This window comes from Pundamilia nyererei, unplaced genomic scaffold (assembly GCF_000239375.1).
Source record: "Pundamilia nyererei isolate P.nyererei 1_Seehausen unplaced genomic scaffold, PunNye1.0 scaffold00244, whole genome shotgun sequence".
Taxonomy (NCBI): domain Eukaryota; kingdom Metazoa; phylum Chordata; class Actinopteri; order Cichliformes; family Cichlidae; genus Pundamilia; species Pundamilia nyererei.
In genome coordinates this window covers 569,413-594,245 of record NW_005187645.1, presented here as the reverse complement: position 1 = coordinate 594,245, position 24,833 = coordinate 569,413, and the positions used below count along the sequence as shown (strand labels likewise).

At 39.1% G+C, this 24,833-nt stretch overlaps 3 protein-coding genes across 7 annotated transcripts; 2 read left to right on the top strand and 1 right to left on the bottom strand.

Moving 5' to 3' along the window:
- Window positions 1-11: 11 nt before the first annotated feature.
- lipt1 (lipoyltransferase 1) lies at window positions 12-24,747 on the bottom strand. 3 transcript variants are annotated; one of them, XM_013915007.1, is made up of 5 exons: window positions 24,686-24,747; window positions 15,463-15,568; window positions 1,441-1,975; window positions 655-876; window positions 12-573 (listed from the first exon to the last, which is right to left on the bottom strand). In XM_013915007.1, exons 3-5 carry the CDS (start codon window positions 1,946-1,948, stop codon window positions 161-163), a joined length of 1,143 nt encoding a protein of 380 aa, XP_013770461.1. In that variant the 5' UTR covers window positions 1,949-1,975; window positions 15,463-15,568; window positions 24,686-24,747; the 3' UTR covers window positions 12-160. The 3 variants fall into 3 exon arrangements, with proteins under 3 accessions (XP_013770461.1, XP_005749492.2, XP_013770462.1); XM_005749435.2 differs by lacking the exons at window positions 15,463-15,568; window positions 24,686-24,747 and adding an exon at window positions 2,556-2,625; XM_013915008.1 differs by lacking the exons at window positions 15,463-15,568; window positions 24,686-24,747 and adding an exon at window positions 2,468-2,545.
- LOC102210298 (transcriptional-regulating factor 1-like) lies at window positions 4,633-15,442 on the top strand. Of its 3 annotated transcripts, none has more exons than XM_013915004.1 (14): window positions 4,633-4,943; window positions 7,829-7,891; window positions 8,009-8,425; window positions 8,510-9,247; window positions 9,518-9,555; window positions 9,650-9,752; window positions 10,017-10,365; window positions 10,565-10,640; window positions 10,726-10,865; window positions 10,957-11,060; window positions 11,908-11,965; window positions 12,058-12,143; window positions 12,283-12,396; window positions 15,003-15,442. In XM_013915004.1, exons 1-14 carry the CDS (start codon window positions 4,932-4,934, stop codon window positions 15,036-15,038), a joined length of 2,334 nt encoding a protein of 777 aa, XP_013770458.1. In that variant the 5' UTR covers window positions 4,633-4,931; the 3' UTR covers window positions 15,039-15,442. The 3 variants fall into 3 exon arrangements, with proteins under 3 accessions (XP_013770458.1, XP_013770456.1, XP_013770457.1); XM_013915002.1 differs by having other exon boundaries at window positions 4,881-4,943; window positions 7,661-7,891; XM_013915003.1 differs by having other exon boundaries at window positions 4,913-4,943; window positions 7,618-7,891.
- LOC106456464 (uncharacterized protein C1orf115-like) lies at window positions 17,138-23,862 on the top strand. The gene is made up of 3 exons (XM_013915011.1): window positions 17,138-17,176; window positions 18,605-18,868; window positions 23,004-23,862. The coding sequence occupies exons 2-3, from the start codon at window positions 18,656-18,658 to the stop codon at window positions 23,142-23,144; spliced, it is 354 nt and encodes a 117-aa protein (XP_013770465.1). The 5' UTR covers window positions 17,138-17,176; window positions 18,605-18,655; the 3' UTR covers window positions 23,145-23,862.
- Window positions 24,748-24,833: the final 86 nt, after the last annotated feature.

The following is a 24,833-nucleotide window of genomic DNA, read 5'->3' as shown; positions in this document are numbered from 1 at the left end:
AACCTCTCAGCTGTGACGATCATTTCCTTTATTAATTGATTCGTTTTTTGGCTCAGATGATCTGCCCATCAGACATACAGACATCTCCTCCATTTCTAAGGTTTTAACCGGCTGTAATGTGGCCTGCAGCCTCTCACTTGTGTTTCATATTTGCCTCGTCTCAGCCCATCACAGTGAGCATGGCATCACACAGGCGGTGCAGTCGTGTGTGCGTTGCCCCGCTCTCTGAGCGTAGCAGTGCGCTGAAGGCAGCGGCGGCTTGATGTGGACAGAACCTCTCCCCAATCAGCACACTGCTTAGCTCGCTGCTTAGCCGCACGGGGACCCACTCCACAGGGACGTCCAAGTGGCAGCTCTCGATTTGCCCGTTCTTCACCTCCATTTGCAAGCGAGCAGAGCAGCGAGCGGGCGGCTGCTCATTCGTCAGCTCCAGCTGCGTCTCCATGGTGAACTTAGGCGTCTTCCCAAATGTCCAGTCCCAGCTCCGCAGCTCCACCTCCATCTCACCGACACCAGGAAACATGGACTCGTTAGTTGGGTCTATGACGGTCAACGCAGAGTGCAGGCCAAACTCTGAAACAAGACAAAAATAAATAAAGCAGAAACGTTTGAATACAGACAGAGCGTATCCTTTGGGGTGCAGGAAGACCGTACCTGTGTTATACTGCTGCACCAGAGCACCCAGGAGCTCCTCCCATTGCAGGGAGGGGGCATGGTCTAGGAGGTTGGCAACAGGCGAGGGGACGCTGGGAGTGGCATTGCTTTGGATGCCGGGGCAGGAAGGGCGGAGCACAGAGGAGAGGGCGGAGCGATCGGCAGAGTGAAGCAGTGTGCAGTGATGGTACGACGACTTCCTGCTCAGTCTGGATGCGGTGCCTGAAAGTAAACAAAATAACAAATAAAATAAAAAAAAATCAGAAACATGAATGTAAACATCAAAGCTACACAAAAATAAACAGAGAATAGGCAACAAACATGAACAGTAACAAACACAGTAACAATTCTGGATTCTGAATTTGCTATGAAAGAGGAAGAGCTAGCAGCATGTGACCAATCAGAAACATGGAAACGTCTACTTTTAGTTTTTATTAATCCAGCTGCAGAGTCGGTGTGTTTAATAGTCTGAGAGCAGATAAAGAAAAATATATTAAAACAACATTTAAAAACAGATATAAAAAATATGAAGGAATACAGTTGCGTCAATAATCTTTATTTATTGCTCATCAGGCAAACATGAAGACTTTAGACCCTCCAGCTCTCTACACTGTAATAACCACCACCATTGGGTGCTGCCAATGAAGTGTTGATTACAGTAGACCAGGGGTTTCAAAATCATTTATCATTAATTAGTCTGTATGTCTTTTATTTCTACTGTAATTAATTAATCTTCTTCCCTTTTTTGCTTTCTTGTGCTTTGATTCACTCCCTCTAGCCTCGTACCTGAGATCTTGTATCGTCCGTTTAGTAAGATGTCAAACCTGTCGGTGGCCTGGACGTCCAGTCCGGGCCGGAGGCGCCTCAGTGTGTCTGTGACCACCTTCAGGTTCCTCTGCCGATCGTACGCCTTCTTGGAAGTGAAAAAGGTCAGGTTGAGGTTGCCCAGGTCATGGAAGACCGTCCCACCGCCGCTCCGCCTGCGAGCCAGAGGGATGCCCGCTCTCCTCATGACCGGCAGGTTGCACTCGGTCCAAGGGTTCTGGTGGCGCCCGATGACAACGGCGGGCCGATTCCTCCATAGCAGCAAGATGCCACGCCCCTGCAGTTCTACGTTGGCGTCAATCCAGTCCTCCAGAGCCAGATTCTGGTACACATCGGTGGAGTGAGACTGGAGGACCAATCCTGCACTGTCAGAGTCTGTGAAGAAGCTGGAGCTGGATCTGGAGCAGGCTCGCTGGTTTAAAAGAGAAAACGTCCTTTTGATCTGTGACATCATTGTGCTTTCTGACATCACTTCATGTCAGGAGGTCAGGAACATCTAAAATGTCAAAATAAAAGCAACAGGAAATGAATTTTTGTCTTTTTGTGTGTGCACTTTTTCCATCATAGATATTATTGTCAGCGTTTCAGGTGGAAGGACAAAAAATTAAAAAACTGATGGAAAACTCACTTAGCTTAAAATAGCTATCATCTGTAACATTTCACTAATATCTCAAAATTTTTTATATTTTACTCAGAAAAGGAATATGAAATATATTTCTGGTAATTGATTAACTGTTTGAACCTTGTCATTTGGCAGAAATGGAGCTCTTAAACCTTTTTCTTTAATAACTTTGAGACATTTCCTTTTAAATTTGGCAACAAAGTTATTTTAATGACAAAAACCATAAAGGACCAGAAGCAGCAACATAAACAGACACTTTGTATCATTGTTTTTTAAATTGCACCACGTTCACGACGTACAACGTAACGTCTGACGACACAGACCCCTGCTTCTCCGAACGTCCTGTAGCTGTTAGCTTTAGCTTACCACTAACTCCTCGCGCTGTTTTTAAAACGCGAGCTGCAGCTGTAAGTCATTTCACGTGCACAAACAGCCACTCACAGACCGTGCTTACCGGGATTGCAAGCGGATGCTGGTCTCCGCAGACCCGGACCGGAGATCGGGTTTCCGGTACGGATCGGGTAGTGACAGTAGTGACAATGAGCTCCTGGTACGGACACGAACTGCAACCAACATCCGCTTCGAACCTTCAAAGTAAAACTACGCAAAGCCTTACACAGATTTTTATACACCTTATTTTATTGTCACAGTATATATTTGGTTTTATCCTTAAACAACAAGAACAACGAAATAAACAACAAACAATATGAATAATCATAACAAAAACTAATTAAAAATACACAATTGATATATAATAATAGTAAATAAATAACTGAATAAATAAATATATAACTTAAAACAATAATTACAAATTTAAATAGAATTTAAAAATCTGTGACAACAAGAAAAAAAACACAATCACAAATTAATTCATTTAACTGGTTATGAATTTGCATGTCCTCCATAATTTAATATTAGGGAAGTTCCTGGCAACTAATTTCTTAGTCGACTAAATGAGAACAAAACGCAGAGTAAAACTAAGGAACACTCAGATATTAAGCAAAATTTTAAAACTGTAAAATTGAATATGTTAAAAACTAATAATAAAGACATTTTAAACCATTTATCAGATTATTCAGTCATAAATTATGGCGCTTAACTGTGCGTCACCTTGCATTATGCATTATCATTGCATGATATACTCCCGACAAACAACAAAGAAGAAAAACACTGAAAACAAACCAATAATAAATATGATAAAACATGATACTGCAAAAGATGTTTATGTATTACTAAAATATCACAAGTTAACATCAGAAAAACTTACAACAAAACAGTGTGGCTCATTGTGCCATGGTTTAAGAGTGATGCTCCTGCTGCTAAACTAATTTCCCCTTGTGGGACAATAAAGAAATTGAATTGAATTGAATTGAATGCATACTTTTTGAAAATGAATAACAACCATTTCAATAAAAGTCAAAATCTAAAACAACAAAATGACAAATCATCTATCCATTTTCTTCCATTTATCTGAATTCGTATATAGTGGGCAGAAGCAGGGAATTCCAGACCTCCGTCTTGCCACCTCCTCATTGAGCCATTCCTAGGGTAGCCAATAAACACAATCTCTGGGTCCTGGTCCTGGGTCTATTTTGGGGCCTCCTCCCAGTAGGGCATGCCACGTGGGTAAAATTCACCCACTTGTTAACAGTTATAACATAGGGGGGGGACAAAATTAGGTCTAACAGGTTTAGACATGAATTGAACACAAATTCCACTTATGTCTGTTTAACATTTTATTAAGAGAAAATACTAACTTGAATGTAACTAATGCATTTATGAAATGAAAGTTTTGATCTGACTGACTTTTATCACGTAACAAAAAACTAAGACAAAGGACTTCGCATCCTACTGCGAAAAAAAAAAAGCCTTGCCACAAACTGTCAAAAGGGTAGCAAGGAAATTAATATAGTTGCGAAATCTAAATCTAATTTCTTTAAAAAAAATACTTTTATAAATGTGTTTATACGTGATGTTCTATCACTTAAAAATTGCTGACAGAAAGAAGCTGAATAACTGCTTTTATTTTGGAAATACAAAGCGTTCAGATTGATGTATTTCCGCCTTCCCTGAGACTTGACTTGAACTCAGTCCTTCACTGAGAAAGCGGCCGTGCTGCACTGCAACATAGCTGACAACAGTTCCGCCGAAAGTTTAGTATTCTGTTTATTTATTATCTTCATTTTCCCGAATTAAAATGTACTTTATGTGTTTTAACTCTAATTAACACAGACGTAGATAGTAGAATACAGACAACTGAGGCCTTGTTTTATAACACAGAACTATATATACGTGTATTTTTTTTTAAATGCCATTATTAACAAAAATTGCATATGCAAAAATATAAATATAAATGTTCTGAGTGCTTGATTATTCTCAAAGTAAACTTCAGATTAGAATAATCTGTGCAGTTTTACTGTCTTTCTTTAATCTGGACTCAGACGTTTCAGGAAGCACCAACATGGTCAACAAAGCCGCCAAAAAACAAAGTGTTTCGAACATCTGCAGCAACATCTGCTGAGATTATAAAATTATTTTACCCACTTTGTTGTAATAGAATAAAGTTGTTAACCACATCGATTCAGTCAGCATTAAGATTGAAAAATCTTCATTTATTCACATATTTTGCGCTCTTTAAGATTCTCATTTGATAGTTTTTGTGTCTTACATTTCCTTCTTTGAACGCGTTGGTCTCCTCGGGCCTCTAAACTCGTAATCATGAGGAAGAAGCGCAGAGTATGAAGAATCGACCAAAGAGAGGAAGAGAGTGTGACCACATCCTGACACACACATACACACACACACGGTCAGAGTCAGTCAGTCTGAGTGGATGATGTTTCAGGTGAGCGCTCATTTTTGCATTTAAAACAAAATGTTTGCTGTCATTCTTCTTGATTTTTACTTTCCGTTTGTTCGTTTGTAATATTTACTGTTGTGCATCTGTCACATTAACTTTTTCAGCATAGACGTTTTCGCTCTAAATGATGCATAGGTTTACAGTTAAGGTGGAAACTCTCTGTCTCTATATAAAAATGTACATGTTTTAAAAGGCTTCATTATCTTTTCTGAAAAAAAAAACATAAAAAAAAAAAACTAAAATCCAGATGTGAAAACAGAAGAAAAAGAATGAAATACAATGTTGGTGTTGACCTTCATGTAAAACTTGGAGGTGTCACTTTAAGAAAGGATGAATTTTAATCATCTCTGGGTGTGAATTCTTAGAAGTGTTATCACACATTCACACTTAGTCATATAGGCACCGTGTGGTCTACTTAGTAATGACAGGTCTACTTTGAGTTTAGTTGAATCTTCCATTGCACAGTATAGGTCAGCAGAGCCTTTCTACGCACACTAACAGTGCTTAAACACAGTTATTTCTGACTGCTAACTTTCTTTTCGTACAGGGTTTCAGCCATTGAAGAGGCAGCATTTCTTAGCAAGAGCTATATTTGTTAAAATTAGGAAGCTATAGTGTGACCTGATGACGGCAACAGCTAAAATGCTCAACACGTACCCTATACCATAACAACAAAGAAGTTAGAAATAAGGATTTTCACTTGAAACATGCAATTCTAATTGGACCATAATTTCCAAAGTAAGCTTAAAGTTTGATTATACTGAAAAGAAGACTTGATGGAGTGGACTTGAAAGTAAGACTGACATATAAACTCATTGGAAAAGTGTTCACTAAGCTCAGAGACCAAGTGAGCTGTAGACAAATTTTTCATACACGTCTATAAAATCAGGCTTGTGCTGGAAAACAGAAAGTTGTCACATTTTTTTCTGAGGTCCTCAGAATATCACCCAGAAAAAATTATTAGATCCAGTCTGGGAGAGATGAATGAGTTCATGGAGTATCTAAATGGGTGTACATACCCACCAAGCACTGGACCTCTACTGATGATGTTTTCAGGGCCAAATTTAGGTAGCATTTGTGCAGCCCAAAAGTAATTGGAAATTGGGCTGTGTTTAGTACATCTGATTTGAACCAAATTTCAATCAAGGTGGTCATATTATGTGGGCATTTTCAGGTTGTTGTAAAGACTCTTAGAAAATGATGTCTTGCAGCTACAAGGGCTTTGAATCTGTTGATGAACTGGGGACTTTCTTGTTGGAATTTGTGGAGGTGTTGCAATGTTAAAAGATTTGTCTGCTTGCGTGGGTTAGTGGTGTAAAGTAACACAAATAAGCCACAGTCTACAAGTTGCAAAGGTGAAAGGCACAACAAATCTCAACCCCTACATGGATACTTGTGGTGGGCACTTAGCCAATGATTCAACTAGCCATGTTTTCTGCTCTGCTAAAGTAAAAAACTATCCTGATGGGTCCTATAGAGTTCAACCACTTTAATCTTGCAAGGTCTTGCATTGCTTATCCAAACTAATAGAGAAACAAACAAACAAACAAATAGAGAACTAATGTTGTGTTCTAACATCAAAGGTACAAAACAAGTTTAAGTCATCATCCAAAGACAACAACATCTTGTGTGAAACTCCTCACAATCTTGGCGCTCAAGAAAAACAATTAAAATGAGTTTAGGCTTCAGCAAATGCAAGCTAAGTTGACCACTGGCAAGTTCAAAAGCTCTAACCTTACCAACTGGTTTGAATATCCCGGATGAGACCCCATATACCAGAAACTGGCTCTAGGTATATGGCAAAGAGTGCTTTACTTAAAATAGAATTTATCAGAAATAAACTTCCTTCCATGTCAGCCAGTTATCAGGAACTGTAAGCCAGGACCACCTGCAATACAGTAGGACTGCATTGGACTGTGTGGAAAGGCTCTATTACCGTACTAAGAAGAAGATGGATGGCAGGGCAGACCTTTCTCTTTTCTTGATATCTTTTTAGTGTAAAGAGGAAATGCCTTCTCACGTTTAAAAGTTGTTGAGTTGTTGCTCCTGATGTTTTTGCTTTGTGGGATGGAATCATACATTCAAGGCTATATCAGGGCTCCAAAAACACATCAATCTTTGTCTAAATTTGAACTAAACTAAACACTGCCCAGTTTTCAGTGACTGTTTTACAGTTAAATAAAGGCTAACCAGATGTTGCCCCACATCTGGTTTTTAGTATGTCTGTGTGCCTACACAAACTCTCATTAATCATTCATTATCACTTCAACTTAATGTTGTTTGACTTCAAAATTTATTTCAATGACAGAAACATTTCATTCTGACCAAAAACTTTTGAACATTAGTATAGCTGCATTTCAAACTCAGCAGACAACCCCTATCAAGACAGATTCAGATATATTGTAACAGTAAAGGTTTTCAATTGATATTGTGACTAATAAACAACAATCTAGATGTAAAAAAAAGCAAAAGAAATGAATTAAATCTTTTTTTTAACCTCTATTATATATTCTCAAAATAAGACCACACACACTCACAGAAAAATAGACATCAAAAGAGTTTGCTAATAGAGTTTTTTGAGATTTTCCACAAAACAGTAAGCAAATTTTCCTCTTCCTTATCTTTTCTAAGAACACATCTGCATTCATTCTCTGCACAGAACCCAGAGTGTCACTAACCAGGCTTCAATTGCATCACTGCAGATTCTCATGAAGATGCCATCCAGATAAAGCACCATCTACTGACCACAATCATGCACAGAAACACACACACATTCAGGTCAAACAAGTGTGCATGCGCATGACATCATGTCTGACTGTTGGACATATTCTTCATCATCTACCCCTCCTATCACCTACCACCCCTCCCAGACCCCACCTTCCCTCTCCTCCCCCCACTCATTCAGGAACCATGGAAATCCTCCACACGCCAAGGTCATCATTTTTATTTTTTCTTTCCTTATTTAGATAATAATTATTACTGTTAAAAAAAAATCATCTTACTAACTTCTACTCATCAATTTACTCATTTATTGATTTCCTCATCTTCAGGTTACGTCCCCTCACCTCTTCCCCCAGCAGCAGGGATCCTCTTCCCCTTTCTTCCATCAGCCTCAGATAAACTCCCCTCAGACTCCATCCCCTCACCTCCCTCCTCCCCAGCTGACCTCCCCTCAGTTTGCTTATCCTCCTGTCACCTCTCCCCACCTTATACCCCATGCTCAGGTGATATCCCCTCATCCTGAACAACAGCCACTGATAACCTCCCCTCACCTCCTCTCCCCAACTCAGCACGCCCTTTATCCTGAACTGCAGCCACAGATATCCTCCCCTCACCTCTTCTCCTCATCTCAGCACAACTTCTTCTGCCAGAATCCCGATCCAGACTTGGATCATTCAAACTGGGCCAAATGCGAATCCAACTCTGAACTTTCCTGCCTTCTTAATGGCAACAGTTTCTCCTACCAGGTAAGAAAACAAAAACGGAACTATTTTCTCTCATCCTGAACACAGATTGATCAATAACCTCTCTCTATTTCTGATCTAAAACAGAACCAAACCTCAGCTCATCTGGATTTTCAGAACCAGAACCAGTTCAGTTCTGGTTTACCTCAACATGAAGATTCCTTGGAGAACACACATAGATCTTACGATGCTCAAACGCTTCTTTTCAGTGGTGTGTGCACACATAGTGACACGTCTAATCCAGGTGAGGACAGCTGGAGGCACCTGGAGCCAACCGTTTCCCAACTTCAGTGTGCCGCATTGGACTCCATATCTGCAGGAGCCCATCAAGCTGATCCATCTCCCCACAGGCTCTCTGTGGGAGGGTGGAGTGCCACAGAGCTCAACCCGGCTGAAGACTTCTCCAGCACCCAGTTTTTCCAGGATGGCTACCTGAATGCTCCGCAGCCTTTCTGTAGCCCCACAACTCCTGGTCCAAGTCCTCATTACCCCCAAACCCCAGCAGTCTCCAGCCCCAGTCCTCAAATGCACCCCAGGACGGAGAGAACAGGTTTTCACACCCAGATAAACAGTGATCAGACCTCTGATCCAAGTCAGTACCACCAGCGCCTCCTCTCAAGCCAAACAGAGCAGATGCAGAACCTGACAGGCCTACTTCACACTGCTGGCACGTCTGAGACCAGCTTGTCCACACCAAGACGGGGCCAGCATGTCAGGAATGCTGCCCAGTCTATGAGCCTCTCTACTGGGCTGAACTGGACAGAGGAGTGTGGAGGAGGGAAAGGAGGGAAAGGAGGAGATGATAGTCATGCAGACTGGAACTGGGTATGTTGTTATGCTAATTTAATTTATATTAAAGATTATAGTAAATATGGAAGTATGTACAGTAAATATCAATTTGCTGAAGACAGTAGGTAAATAAATCTCTGTAACTAATATGGGTAAAACAGTCAAGTAACAGACACCAACTATATAAAAAAATATAAAGTTAATTTTAAAAAAGTAGGTGTTTAAAAGTAGAAACAATGAAGAAATAAATAATAATGTCACCATACCTTTATTCTGTTGTTTTATTTTTCTTCTGTTAATTTTTAGATGCAAAAAGAGCATACCGCTGAGAGTCTTGACACCAGGTATCCCCAATCCCTATCAATAATAAGCATGTTTATAGTTTTAAATTTTTATTTATACATTTTAATGTCAATGATTCCAATATGTGTGTCACAGGCTGCTGTGTATGGTGTGTAAGCGTGACTTCAGGAGCCTGCCAGCATTAAATGGTCACATGCGTTCACACAGTGGATTCAGATCATCTACATGCTTGAAAAAGGTCCTCAGTAACATCTAAAAAAATAAATGAAACAAATCAAATCTATAAATCATATATAGAAAAGATACCAACAAGTTAACCAAGTCATAATTCTGAAATCTAATTATTTATTTTATCGGGACAAGAGAGTCAGGTCCCCACACTGCCATCTATACATTGTCATCTAGGCTGCCCCTAGTGGGCTCTTCATGCAAAACAATACAAAGTAAGTCTTTAATATTTATGGATGGATTATTTATTAATTTCTTTGTTACATTTGTTTAGGACTCTGCCCCATCGGTTCAGCGCCCATTCACCATGGTGCTGCCTGTATCTGTCCCAGTGAAATCACGAAGTGTGTCAAAGGCAAGTAGGGGTGGTCAGACAAGAAGCAGCCGCCTCCCTCCAGCTACTGGAAGCACTGCACTCTTCCGCAGCCTGATGCGCCCGCAAGATGAGGAAGATGCTGCCAAAGGCATTAAAGATGGTGAAAAAAGAGTTGCTTCTGCACCTAACAAAGGCACCCGTCACTACACCCCTCCACCCATGCTGTGTCCTCAGAGGGCGGGGCCAGGGTTGTACTGCTCCCTTACCACCAGGAGGCAGCAGAGAGTGCAGACTGTTCAGCTCCACAGTAAGTCATAAAATCGCATTGACGAGCACCTGAAATCTATAACCATCTAATTTTAGCCCATTTCAGCCTCCAAACACTCAACAGTTACGATAAAAACAAAAGCATCACGCTCATCCTGAGTCAATGAAAAAACAAACAATGAGCAGTATGATTGGATGATTGTCATGACACAATGCTAAAGTTAGCATCTGACTGGCAGATGGAGCCAGGGACCTTGGTGCCAAAGAGACTGCCTTTCTTCCTCCTGGAACACTAACATCAGGAATCGTTAAGCCGTACGTAATGTTTGCTTCTTACCAAAAGATCTTTGTTATTGTTCTATCTACTGATCGTCTGGTAATCTGGTACTGTCTATCACAGGCAGATCAATTTAGGGCGGGGCTTCCAAGCTGAGATCCCACCGCTTCAAGACCAAAAATATGCCCACTCTGACTCCCACAATGCAATGCTACAGTGGACTCCATGGGATGATCTAGAGCGTCCCGTCAATCAGCACAGAGGTACACAAACACATAGAATGCACAGAAATCTTGCTGTTGTTTTTAGATGATCTTGGAACTAATCTTAGAAATGGAACCACTTTTCAAACAGTGGAAACTCTGCTTATGATGGCTCGATCCAGCGTGGTCCCAGGGGGTGGAGCCAGCGCAGAGTACACTCTCCAAGTCTTATCAGAGTGCAAAGGAGACTTTCTGGTAAAATCTCTTTGACTATTTGGTTCTTCGGTGTGGGCTACATAAAAATGTGTTATTATTGTTTAGAATATTAACGTGAAAAATACAACATTCTGAATAGATTACAGAATGGGCCTTTTTTTCTACAGCACCAGGTGAACCAAAATGCTCAGATACCCAACAAAAGCCTAAAAGCTTCAAAAAACATCACAATGAAGGTGAAAATAAAACATGCTCAGGAAGAACAAGAAACAACATAATTGGAAACCCTGCAAAGAAACAAGAAGACCACAAAGAAACAAAAAATACACAAAAATGTCAACAAAGTCATAGAAATAATCACAAAATACAACAAGACACCAGAGTCTAGATTCTACCACAAAGACACAAACATGATCGCATATACATAATTAAAACCACACCACGAGACAGAAAATAACCACAAGATACATAAAGCTCCTACAAAATGACAAAAAAAATCCCCACAAAGAGACAAAAACATCAGAGAGCCACAAAAAGCAGTTACTAAGACAAAAAAGTGACAACAAAGACATATAATCCAACTGCAAAGAGGCAAGAAACAAGAGACAAAAAAACAGACAAAATCCACCACAAGGACACCAAAAAGAGGCAAAAACAACCTTAAAGACACAAACAGCTACTGTAAAACAAAACAAAACAAAACAAACACACACAAAAAGACCCAAATAGACTCAAATAACACCAAAAAGACAAAATCCACAAACCAAAAAACTATTTAAAAAAAGTATATCTGAAAAAGCAAAAATATTAATGGGACTATAAAAATCTACTTAATCTTACCATGTCAGGCTTGACTAAAATGACATCACTTTATTATGTCTTTCAGCTGACGGTAGAGAAGCTGCTATCGACTCCTGAACCCAACAACCACCGTCACCACACAGGTCAGCTGTTGTTCCATCTAACCACAGACTCAGAAATTCACAGATATAAAAAACACAGCACATTTTAATTAATATCCCTATTTATACTGTAGGTGTGAGCTGGAGTGCAGCAGAGAAAAGGTCACTGGTGAAATCTCTGCAGCTCCATCAGAAAGACTTCAGTAGCATCCAGAAAACTGTGAGTTCCTGCTAACTAGTGTTAATGTCTTTCTGCAGTGCCACCAGTGGGTGAACCAAAAGTGACAAATTTTGTAAATTACAAATGCTGTTTGTCTGTAACAAGTAATGATGTATCTCCATGATGTTTGTATCCTCAGGTTCAAACAAAGTCCCTCTCTGAGTGTGTTGAGTTTTACTATCTCTGGAAGAAGAAGCTGAGTCTGAGCACCAAGACATCAACTAGCCTGACAGTCTCTTTGCCCAACACAAATGTAAGGAACAAAAAGTCTTTTTTTTTTTAATGATTTAAATCAGAAGGGTTATCATAGCTGTAGTGGCCCTTTTAGTATATCTGAGTTACTGAAATGGACTGCTGTGACCCAGAAGTCTTTTCATTCCCCTAAACTTTATGGACAAACCAATGACTGTCTGCCACTGGTTTGTAAAGTCCAATTTTTAAATTCCAACTTTAACATATTGTGAACCCTTTGATCCCATTAAGGAAAGTGAAGTCATACGTTATTAGCTTATGCTAGCAAGACACATACGCAGATATCCGCTAAGTGTTAAAATCTATTTGAATGTTACTTTACTCATCACAACTGGGACACTTCTGGATGGTCTCTTAGTAAAATAAACTGCAAAGCAAGACATATTATTGGTTAGATAAGTACATTAACAAGTCTGATCATCTTAAGCTATTGCTATATGCTGATAATGTGATTCTTTATATTCCAGAAATACACAAATCAGTTCAAACAGAAGAACCAGTTCAGTTGTTGGCATAATAAGATATGAGGGTGGATGAATGGGTTGATTAAAACATTGGGCTTTAATATTGATGACTGCAGTTTGTTTGACCCGTTTTTCAGAATTAACAATTCAGCTTTTAAACCTTACTTCTCTAAATCAAACAGTAATGTAGCAGGACGTCTACCCTCATTCAAGTACTTATTTTATACCAATTTATCTTTTGTGTCTTTGGGAATTGACTCAGGACTTACTGGTATTTAGCCTGATTAGGGATTTGTGATGTTTTCATGGGACTAGAATTAGGACTAATTTAGACTTTTAAGCTGGACTTTATTGGAGTTAGCTATGCTGTCTTTTAATTGCTCTAAAGTTCTCTCTGTTTGTGTGTGGGGGGGTTTTATAATCAAGTATGGAAAAGAGTCCTTTTGTAAAGATTTGGGCTTTCAAAGTTTACTTAAATCTTTAACCAGGCCCTTTCTGTAATCTTAGTGATCAGTCAGTAAAATGTCAGGTGCAGTTCCTGTAGAGTCAGTCGCCTCAGAGTTTCAGGTCAGTGAACAGATATGAAACTAAAGGCTGTGCGAATAAAAACCACAGAAACCAAATTCCTGTTATCACTCCACACACACACTGCAGCACAAAACACACACAAAAACACACACCGGACAGCCACTTCCTGTCAAGAGCCGTCACGTTTGTGAACACACTGTGACATGACATTTCAAATAGCCACCGTGTGAGTGTGGTCAGAGCTCAGCAAGTTTCCATTGGTGTCATTTAGAGTTTTATCATCGGCTTCGTGTTTTAGATTTCCATCAGTTTGATTCATTTCAGCTTCCTGTAGGTACACTGTGGTTTTAGTCTGTTTCATGAATCTGTAAATGTGTCTTTACTTTGTTCCATGTTACTCAGGAGGCTGATCTTTTGAACACACACAGTGACATCTTGTTCAGAATCCAAGTCTACAGGCAGCACCTGAGCTGTGTGAAGTTTCTACAGGATGTTTTTGGAGATGAAAGACTGCACACTTTACAGCTACAGATATTTGAAGTTGGCAGGCCACTAGTCAGAGTCATGATAGATAATTAATATGCCCCATACAGCCTTCTACTAGGTCTGCCTCATTGTAGCTTGATTATTTACCTTGATTTCCTACAACTACAAATATAATTCTAATTTAAAAAGTGGTGAGACTGGCGTGGGGCAATTGGTCATGTGATATGGAGTTACGATCTGACTGGGGGTCTTTTTCTTATCATAATGCCAATCTAATGAGTGCTCTGGAATCTATGCAGTCCTATGAAAAACTATCTACACCTGAAGATTCAGTACCTCTAAGAGCCATTTTTAGCTGCAGCAATTCGCAGTAATCATTTTCTGTATAACTTTAACAATTTCTTACATCATTATCAAGAAACACAATCATAACTGCAGCTTTTTACAATGGTGCTTCATGCAGTTATCGAAGCTTGTGGGCATTTGTTTACGCACGGCTCTCTTAAGGTCCCACCACAACATTTAAATCAGATTCAGATCTAGACTTCGACTCAGACCATTGCGACATCTTGAATCTTTTCTTTTTCAGCCATTCTGTTGTAGATTTGAAGCTGTGCTTGGGATCACTGCCCTGCTGCATGACCCAATTTCAGCCAAGCATCAGCTGTGAATGACCTGGTTCTGTGGATGCAAAACAAGTCCAGTTCATCATGTCAAATCACTATTGTCAAATGTCTCCACTTTGCTCTTGCATGTCCAAAAGACATTTCTCCAGGAGTCTTGTGGTTTATTTAGTTGCAACTTTGATAACCTAAGCTCTGCTACCATGTTCTTTTTAGAGAAAAGACACCTTCTCCTGGCAACCCTTCCAAACAAGCCAAACTTGTTCAGCCTTTTTCTAATTAAACTATAATGAACTTAAACATTTAACATGCTAACTGAGGCCTGTAGAATCTGAAATGTAGCTCTTGGGTGTTTTGCACTTTGTCTGAGCATTACATGGTCTCACCTTGCAGTGAATTTGCTGGGACATCAACTCCTTGGAAGACTGTTGCATTGTGTTAACACACTCATTTTGGTGATAACAAGTATCACCTTTTTTTCTAACTTCCTCTTTTTATTTATGCAGGGTCAAAGGTCGTCAAGATCTCAGGCTGCTTCATGAACTGTTGGACCATCGCCCTCTGGAGCTACACACTACTTACCAACACAAGGCTTGAACCAAAACAGCTAAACTGTGTCTGGCTTACTTGTTCACAAAATCACAAGGCATGCTCCTAATTTGATAAAAACCATCTCTAAATCACTAAATGAGTTGAAAAGGAAAACTCCACCAGGACAACATTTCACCTTGGGTGTTCAGGTGGACACAACAACAGTCGCCTTGAGGTGTATAAATTGAACTAAATTGAAATCGAATTGAAAGCTTTACAATCCGTTCTGCAAACTGTAGCTTTTCTTTTTTCTGTTATGTTCTTTGACTGTACAATATGGTATTTTAAATGTAAATGTGTTTGTGTGTGTGTGTGTGTGTTTTAAATTACTGTCAGTTAATAAACCCACAAACTAAGAAAAGCCAAGAGTCTTACTTGAGAGCACCTCCAGACTTAAGCTCAGGCATGTTGGGATATTGTTTTTCTTCCTTAATCCTGTCAGTCTTCTGCCTCTGGGCCTCTGATGCTCAGTAGAGCTCCACTTATTACCACACCAGGGAACAACAAAGAGACAAAGCAGAAAAGTAAACACATGGGGCCGCAGGCTTTCTGTGTGAGTACAGCTCTTCACATCAATGTCCTCTTTTTCAACATCAGAGGAACATGCTAAAAATAAGTGGATGATAATAAGCCTGAGTAACAAGGTGTCAGACACATTGGTGAGGTTTTACCCTCACTATTGTGTCAGAGGTTATCCCAAAAGCTGTTTTCACACATTCACTGCAGACCTGAGATTTTTCTACACAAGACTAGACAAAGGTGCATGTATGAATGCAAACGTAGCATCAAAACCAACAGTTAGGTTAGGTTAGGGTTAGTCAGAGTTATATGCAAGTCAGCCCAAAATCAAATACTGAGTCAAGGCTAAAAAGTTCCTTGTTGAAACCTACGAGTCCCAGGTGAAGATATAAATCAAGACATGTCAAGAGCAACAAGTCAGGTCAAAAGAATAAAACCAAAAAATCGTACTTGACCTGTGACCAGCAATAAATTCCATGTAGACTGGTCTTCCACACCATAGTGGGACAACCCATTCTTTATGTAGCAGGTTTAATATATAATAATATATAAGACCAAAATATTTACAAGCTGTTACCACAAAGTTGTGTGAAATGGCATGTCATGCCAAAGCATTGTGTGACAGGTCACATGACAACAACCAGTGACAGTAATATCCAATCAGAACCATGTCTTACACAGGTCAATAAATCTGAGTAATACACACTGTGTTGTCATAAATGTGAAAATTTGTGCCTAGAAAGACAAAAAGAAAACTTACAAGAACAAGTAAATAAAGGATGATATCTCTACAAACCTGGAAACATATAGAAGGAAAGATATGCATGATGTTTAATCCAAGATGTAACAAAAAATAATTATATGCAGTTGATTAGAAAAATATCAAACTTCCATTCATTCATTCTCTTCCGCTTATCCTTATCAGGGTCACTGAGGACCTAAGTCTAGCTACCACAGAGCAAGAGGCCTGGACAGGTCGCCGGACTGATGCAGGGCTAACAGAGAGAGAGAGAGAGAACCATTCACACTCACGTTCTCACCTTTATCAGACTTACTCACCTAATTAACCACAATATGTAACATTCAGTATACACTATGCAAGAAATAGGTCAGTCATGAAACACAACATACAGTGTAAGCAGACCAAGCAGAAAAGAATATACAGGTGTAATCATAAAAAAAAGGGTTTTATTATTCTGCAGAAAGGACAAAATCATTACAAAAATTCAGATCGACAAAAATGAGCTATTTTAGGAACCAAGTGGACCCATAGAAGAGGACAACTTAAGAACTTCTACTTTAAAAACCACTTTACAAACCATAACTCTGAAAACTGACCTGCCTAACTGAGAGACAGCTCCAGTTAAATAGCAATTGAATGAACTATTGTATACACCAAAGGTGAAAACTACAGAGATAATAGCTAACCATAATACAAGAATGACCCTATTCCCCCCCTGCGTGGTCACAACAGATGGTTAAGTCCATTCAATTGGCCTCTGCATTTAAACTAGCTCCACCCTCAGCCTCCTCTTTTACTCAAAAAAGGAAGGACTGGAGCGGCAGCCAGGTAACTCAAAAAGAACAGAAAAGAATCCATATAGCGTGTACCTATGGTACCATAACAAACAATACAAAACAAATTCTGTGCCATCATTTGGACTATAGCTTATTGCTGGCATGGATTAGAAACTAACTCAAAATTTTGAATTGGTTAACTTATAATAACTGAAGCTTTACAGCCCGAAGTAAAATTAAGACAGTAAAAGTTAACATGAATATTACCCGAGTATTTCAGTTGTGCAGTTGTGCAGCCATTGCACAATGTTACTGACATTTGACAATATACATCATGTTATATGCCATCAGGTCACTCTATCATCGAGACTAAAGCAGGAAATATCCAAGCTAAACTTTGTATAGGGACTCAGTCATCGTAGTCTAAGGCGCTTGGAAAGAAAAGCGTCTGGACTTCTTTAAGTTTTCTTGAAGATGTTTCACCTCTCATCCGAGAAGCTTCTTCAGTTCTAAGCTCAACCGGTGGAGAGTCCCAGATCTCAATACATAAATGATAGTGTTGGACTAGGTTTCACTATGGGTTCACCTGAAACCTTGGCTGATTGTGACCAGAACCTGCTTTCACACCTTGGCTCATGTGTTTAGGTAGAGGATCTATAGGGGGTCCATGACCCTCTTGTGGACACTCCCATAGGGCTTAAAATCTGGGACTCTCCACCAATTGCACTTAGAACTGAAGAAGCTTCTTGGATGAGAGGTGAAACGTCTTCAAGAAACGTAAAGAAGTCCAGACGCTTTCCTTTCCAAGCTCTTTAGATCCAAGCTAAAGGTTTTCAGAGTGCACAGTGATGTCCATGTATCTAGGAGGGCTTGTTCTTCATGAATGTTTGAGTACATCTGCCTTTTTTTCCATTTAAGACTTCAATTCCATAAAAGTTGTTTTGTCTGAGATTACTATAAAGCACTTTCTTCTACTCAATTTGAGCACTTAGTTTATCTCCTTTTGAGATAAAGTGGAAATGTTTTGTGTTTTTCAAACTAACGACTGAAGTCCGCTCAGCTGTTTGAGCTTTCTTCCTTTTCCTTCCTCTTATTTATTTACTTAATTGCTTAAAATAAAACTCACAAAAGTCAGTGTTTCCAGTGTGTCTGTGAAGGTTCTCAGTCATCCAGGTCATCGTAGTCAAAGGAGAGGAGTGTTTCCAGTATTTTCCCATTTAGAAATCTGCCTCTCAGCCATGTTACACTTTCATCTGTTTTTCTTTTTCTGGTTTTTTTTTTTTGTTGACCTAAAACAAACAGCAGATAAGCAAACAGGGAGGAACCGCTGCTGTGCACAAAACTTCAGATAACTTCAGCCTCAAAACTGAGGAACCTCCACATTCTTCTTCTAATCCTGATTTTATGTCAAAGCTCAGAGTTTCCTGTCTGCGCTGAGCTTGAGGCCACTAATAAAGTTTGACTCCTCCTTGCTCCAAAGGTCTCCCTGCCCGAAAGCAGGAGAAGAAAGTCAGACGACAGAGAGGAAGGGATGGGAGCACAGGAGAGGGAGGAGGAAGACGCTTCTTCAGTGGGGAGAAAGTTGCAGAAAACCAGCAAGGAGGTTTATTTCAGCGTCCTGCCAGATAAATATGAACCTCTGATTGAGGATGATGAAGAGAGAGAGGAGACTGCAGAGGAGAAGAAGAGGAAGAAAGAGGCGAGGAAGAAGAAAAGGAAAAATACATGCAAGAAGTACAGAAAGGTAAGAAGTCATGACCTTTGACCTGTGTATGAAAGATCCCTCTACACAGCAGTGGCATGTTGATGAAATCATGGCTTAGAACAGACTGTTAAAGACTAATAAGTACAATCAAGTTCAATTACATTCAGAAAATACATACATAGTTTACATAGAAATAAAAACATGATGCATTATGATGTAAATAAACGATCTAACTTAATAAAATACAGAACTAAAAAACAGCTCACCAGATATAGGTAGTTAAATGAGTTATGAAACCTTTACCAGTTTTGTAACCTATATTTAAAATTAAAAAAAAAAAAAAAAAAAATTAAAAACATGTATTACTGTAATTGAAATTTCATTAAATCACTTCTATCAAACAAAACAAAAAAGAAAAGGAAAAAACCAAATATGTATCTTTAAATAAATATATAAATAAGGAAATGAACAAAAATATTATTCAATACCAGATTAAAAGAGAATTAAAATTGTATTATATTAAATGCCAAGTTTAAAAATGACTGCTATATTATGCTGTCATGGGAATGAATTTCAGACAGTGGTGGCAGAGTGGTTTTGTCGAAATTGATGGAATTATGAACTCTTGAGCTAGTATTAGTATCAGACTTTGATCCACCATGCAGTACCATCTGGAAAGCATGTGATTGGCAATAGCTTTATTTTTCAACATGACCATGATCCCAAACACACTGGCAATGCAGTAACAGCATACCTGGATAGATAAATGGTAAATGGCCTGTATTTGTATAGCGCTTTTACTAGTCCTGCCTATGGATCCCAAAGCGCTTTACACACCCAGTCATCCACCCATTCACACACACACATTCACACACTGGTGGAGGCAAGCTACAGTTGTAGCCACAGCTGCCCTGGGGCAGACTGACAGAAGCGAGGCTGCCATATTGCGCCATCGGCCCTTCTGGCCAACACCAGTAGGCGGTGGGTGAAGTGTCTTGCCCAAGGACACAACGACCGAGACCGAGATAAACACACTAACAGTGTTTGGCCTCCCCAGTATTGACTTTGAAGCTCATTAGAATTGTACAAACTCCATTTCTGCTTCTTATACTGTTTCCATGAGCACTTACATGTTTCAATGAATTACTGCACCTATTTTCAATTTTCCTAGTAAAATATAAAAAAAATGAAGGGTGGCTCAAAACATTTACTCACTACTGTGTACAATATAAATAAAGTACATAAGAATACGCAAAATAAATTGAATTTAAAATGAATAAATGAATTAAAGTAAGCCTGGTACAAATAAAAATAAAGAAAATTAAAGATTAACATTTAAGATTTATAAGATATATAAGAGTTTATATAAAACATGACATCATACAAAGTAGCTTAGGCAGTAACCACACATGGAGTTGTTTGGCTGCAGTGCAAAGGTGTTTAGTCTCAGCTCTCTGCAGTTAATTATTGACTTTTCAGCGTCACTACACAGTTCTGGCCTTTGGCCCCCAAAATAATGTGCTGTGATGATTGTATCCCTCTGAGAACAGACAAACATGGAAGTCGTAAAACAGAACTTTTACTATCACAAACACCTTCATTCAGCCTCAGAATGAAGAGTTGAAATGATAAATAACACTATTGAGTCCACACTGAAGCAGAGGACCACAAGCAGTCATTAGATTCATTATTTTCACATCCTCTTTATTTATTTAAAAAGAGTCTAAAACTCTCCAAAATTTACTAAAACCATCTAAAGAAGTTGAAGTTGGGCCAGGCTGTACTTTCATTATTACCACTTTGTACTCATGACATTACAGTCAGTGAGCATATCCTGGTAAATCCTCCTTTCAAATTCTTTGAATGACCAAAATTGACAAAATAGGACCTGAAAGGATTGACCTAGTTCATTATCTCAGCAGGAAAGTGTTTACGATATAGAGGTCAGAGCCGAGGGGCATATGAATTTCTTAAGGACCAAAAGACTCAAAGACAGACTCAAAAATAGTTTCTTCCCAAAAGCCATAATCACCCTGAACTCCCACACGCACTGACAACACAGTACCACCCCCATCCCAAGGACTTCCCTCTATAAACAGACTACACAACTACCATAACCACTGTGCAATACTTAATTTTACACGCAATAACCTACACTGTAAATACACAACACTATTTGTTTACTTATTTATCTTTTTTATTTTGTTTTCCCAGATTTGTATATTTATACATTTTATTTATGTTTTTTCTTTTCTAAATACTGTTCATATGTATATAGAGCTGCAGAAACTGTGCATCTCACCACCTTTATTCTCCCACATGTTTGCACTGTGTAGGAGATGCTCTGTATCTCATTGTACATCTGTAGAGTGACAATAAAGGCATTCTATTCTATATCTTTTTGCAACTACAGTGGTTACCCCCTAGTGGCTACCATGCAGAATGCAGGTTTAGGGCACTTCCGCTTTATTACCAAACTCAGAGGTTATCTGTGTTTTTACACTGGCTTTGAGTAAGGCTAAAAAGACATTTTTCACCAATATTGAAGAATGTTACTGTTAATGTCTGGAAACATCTCACAAGTTAAACGTTGCCTCCTGGTGATAAAAGAACTAGTTCAAGCATTTATTACTTCTCGGCTAGACAGCTGTAATTCGTTATTATCAGGATGTCCCAAAACCTCAGAGAAGTTTTATAATTTAGATTAAAACTTTACTTTTTGCTAAAGCATATAGTTAGGGCTGTGTCAGGTGAGCCCTTAGTTAAGCTGCAATGAGCAGTGTAATTAAAGCTTCTTACTATTAAAAAGTTTTTCCTTCCCACTGTTGCCACATGCTTGCTCATAGGGGGTCATCTGATTGTTGGGCTTTTCTCTGTATTATTTTAGGGTTTACCTTACAATATGAAGTGCCTTCAGGCAAGAATGGTTGTGATTTGGCGCTATGTGAATAAAATTGAATTGAACTGAACTGAAAGTTTGTTATATTTTGCAGACAGTAAAGCAGAAAGTTGACGTCCCAGCAAAACCACAAAATTTCAATTTCGATAAATTTATAAATGTATATATCTCAAATATTGTGGAAAATGTTTTACCCTCTGAACCTTAACATTTTCACAAACTAGGGACAAATTTTTCATTGTAATATAAAGTAATGGACATCTATGGGAAGAGAACTACCAGTGTTAAGCAGAGAAATAACTTGAAAATATCTCATCAGCTGAAATGAAGTTCTTCTTTTATAAATCTGTAGGTCTGTGGTTTGTCAGTCAAACAATAATAGACAACAACTCAGTATGATGATTGTTTACGGAGCTGAGGTTGTTTGGTAATAACTGAAGAGTTGATACTAAAACTGGAACAGAGTAGCTTTCTGTTCTTATGCTCCACACCCTTCCCTTTCTTAACCCCATTTGTTCATTGTCCTTTCTCACCAGACGCTAACCTTTTTTGCCTGTTCTGTTCTTCTCTATCAATAGCAGAGATAAAGGGGATTTTTGCCCCTGTCTTAAATCTATAAACCTTGCAACTTAACCTGGTATCCACCTCCTTGAAATGTAACGACATGTTGCATCAAATTGTCTCGCTCAGTATCTTTCTCTCCTTCTAAACATTTCCAGCCACTACTTCTGTTATGTCATCATGTAGCTGGTCAGTCCTGCAGTAAAATCCATATTCCAAATATATAAACTCTATTCTAATCTACAGGTCACAAAGCCACCGCCTTTAGTATTTACCCAACACAACAAATGAGCCTTTGTTGTGTTGGGTAAATATGAAATAAATAGCTGCTTTGTTTACATATTTGGTTCAGCACTACTAATTTTGCTTCAGTAGGCAACACATTAAAAAAAAAAAGGTGCAACTTTTACCCTCATAGTGGTCTTTGCACATGTTTGCTGATGAACAATATGCATCTGCATTAGCATAACGAGTACAACAAAACAGGAAATGACCATAAACTAGTATTACTCATTATACAACTTCAACAACGGCAAGCTGTGGCTAAAAAAAAAAAAAAAAAACTGCCCAAGCTGACAAAGACCAATGCTAGAGACAGTTCCTGTATATTACAAGATAGTTTTTAATCTAGTTGTAATTGACCTTAATACCCGTGGTGGGTACAGAAAAAACAAAATTAAAGCACTAATGTTCTTCTTCTCTGGTCTGTTGCAGAATGTGGGGAAAGCACTACGCTTCAGCTGGCGCTGCCTGGTAACTGGTCTGCAGAGCATGGCGTCCGTGTACTCCACACCTCTCTCAGCTGTGGCCACCGTGGTAACAAATGTTCACCAAGCCAGTGGCAGCAAGACATGATGGGACTCGGAGGGACCAGGAGTGTAGCCCCTTATTCCTTGTGTTCAAGCTGACTTTGAATTCATCACCTCTGTTGTGCCTGTTTTGTTTTTATTCTATTTCTAAAATATATAAACTGTATATTTACTCGATTTATGAAAACCATTGATACCTGTCACATTTATGGCCTTAGTTTTCAAATTTGAATCGAACCCTGCTGTTGTGTTAAATTAAACAATAGTCTTTCATGTTTCAAAATTCACCTCAAGCAGACCCTTCAGAACACTTTGGGTTTATTTACAGTGTTAAGAAGCTTTCTGTTCCGTGTGGGCTTTGGTAACCACTGGCAACCAAACAACTAGCAATGTCTGTGTACAAATCTCAACGATAACAAAGGAAGCTCCACCTTGTGGTGCTTCTCCACAACTGCACTTTAGAAACTCATTGACAGAGATAAATTTTCGAGGTTCTGGAGCACTAAACGGATATATTCTTCCAGTCAACCAACCATATTTGGATGAAGTAAAGATGCTCTAACAGGACGCTGACACACTCCTCTCCTTTCTGCTCTTTTATGTTTTTATCAAGGTTAGGAGAGTTAGTAAATGCTGTTAAAATAATCAGAATGAACAAAAAAAAAACAACTAACTAATTTGTCTTTCATGATGTTTGTTTACATAATCAAAGGTCAGGTACTTTTTGTGCATTTCACAAGTGCTTATTGAAAAATAAATGTAAATATGACAAAAGTGTGAGGACATTTGTTTTTAAGTGGGCGTATTTGTTGATAAGTTATCTGTAATACAACGCAGGAGGTGTAGCACACGCTTTTCCATAGCTGTGGACGATGCAGGGAATAAAAAAGCTTCTACAGCAGCTACACAAAAGAGAGTAGAGCTTTCACATCATCATATATGACAGAGTAAAAACGAAAAAATTTATTTTCCCCCCCCCACGCATTGCTGCTTGCGTGTTTCTACATGGACACCCCTTAAAGCTTGTATAATTAAACTTTGGTGCTTTTAGGCACTAGAGTTGTAAAAGGCTATTTTAGGTAACTGCATCCCTCTCAAAACATGAGCTGATATCGATTAGATTTTCTCAGCCATGTTTCGGGTGTAGGATGCCACATTAGCTCTTTAAATGGGCCTCTAGATGCTTAAACACCATTGCTGGCAAGCTGCATTTGACCTGTGGTCAGCTAGTCAAATACTGATAATATTAACTATCAGCAGCCTGGTATGACATCTATGATGCCTATCCAACATGCCTCACCTGTGGACTCTCAGGGTGTCGGACATTAACTGAAGAGTTAATACTAAAACTGGAACGGAGCAGTCTTATGCTCCACAGTAAGTGTTACATCATCTTTCCCTTTTTATTTAAACTCCATCTTTCATCATCCTTTTTTCTATTTAAATATCACCCCTTGTCTTGGTTCTTTTTTTCTCCAGCATCCATATCCTCCTTTACTTTTACAAAACCCCTCATTTCCTTCTTCAGTAATTTTCTCCACTGTCTGCAGAGCTTAATTTATTTTCTTTCATTGCCTCTGGCTGTACCTTCTCTTTTCCAGTACAGGTGGTTCTGGTGCCGGACCGCACATGACCTCCGGGTGTCGCTGTACCGCTGTACTGAAAATAGTCCCCGCTGTCGGGCCTTATGGAGAAAAGAAGGCGTAATAAAGTTGGCCCTGAATATAAGCCGCCT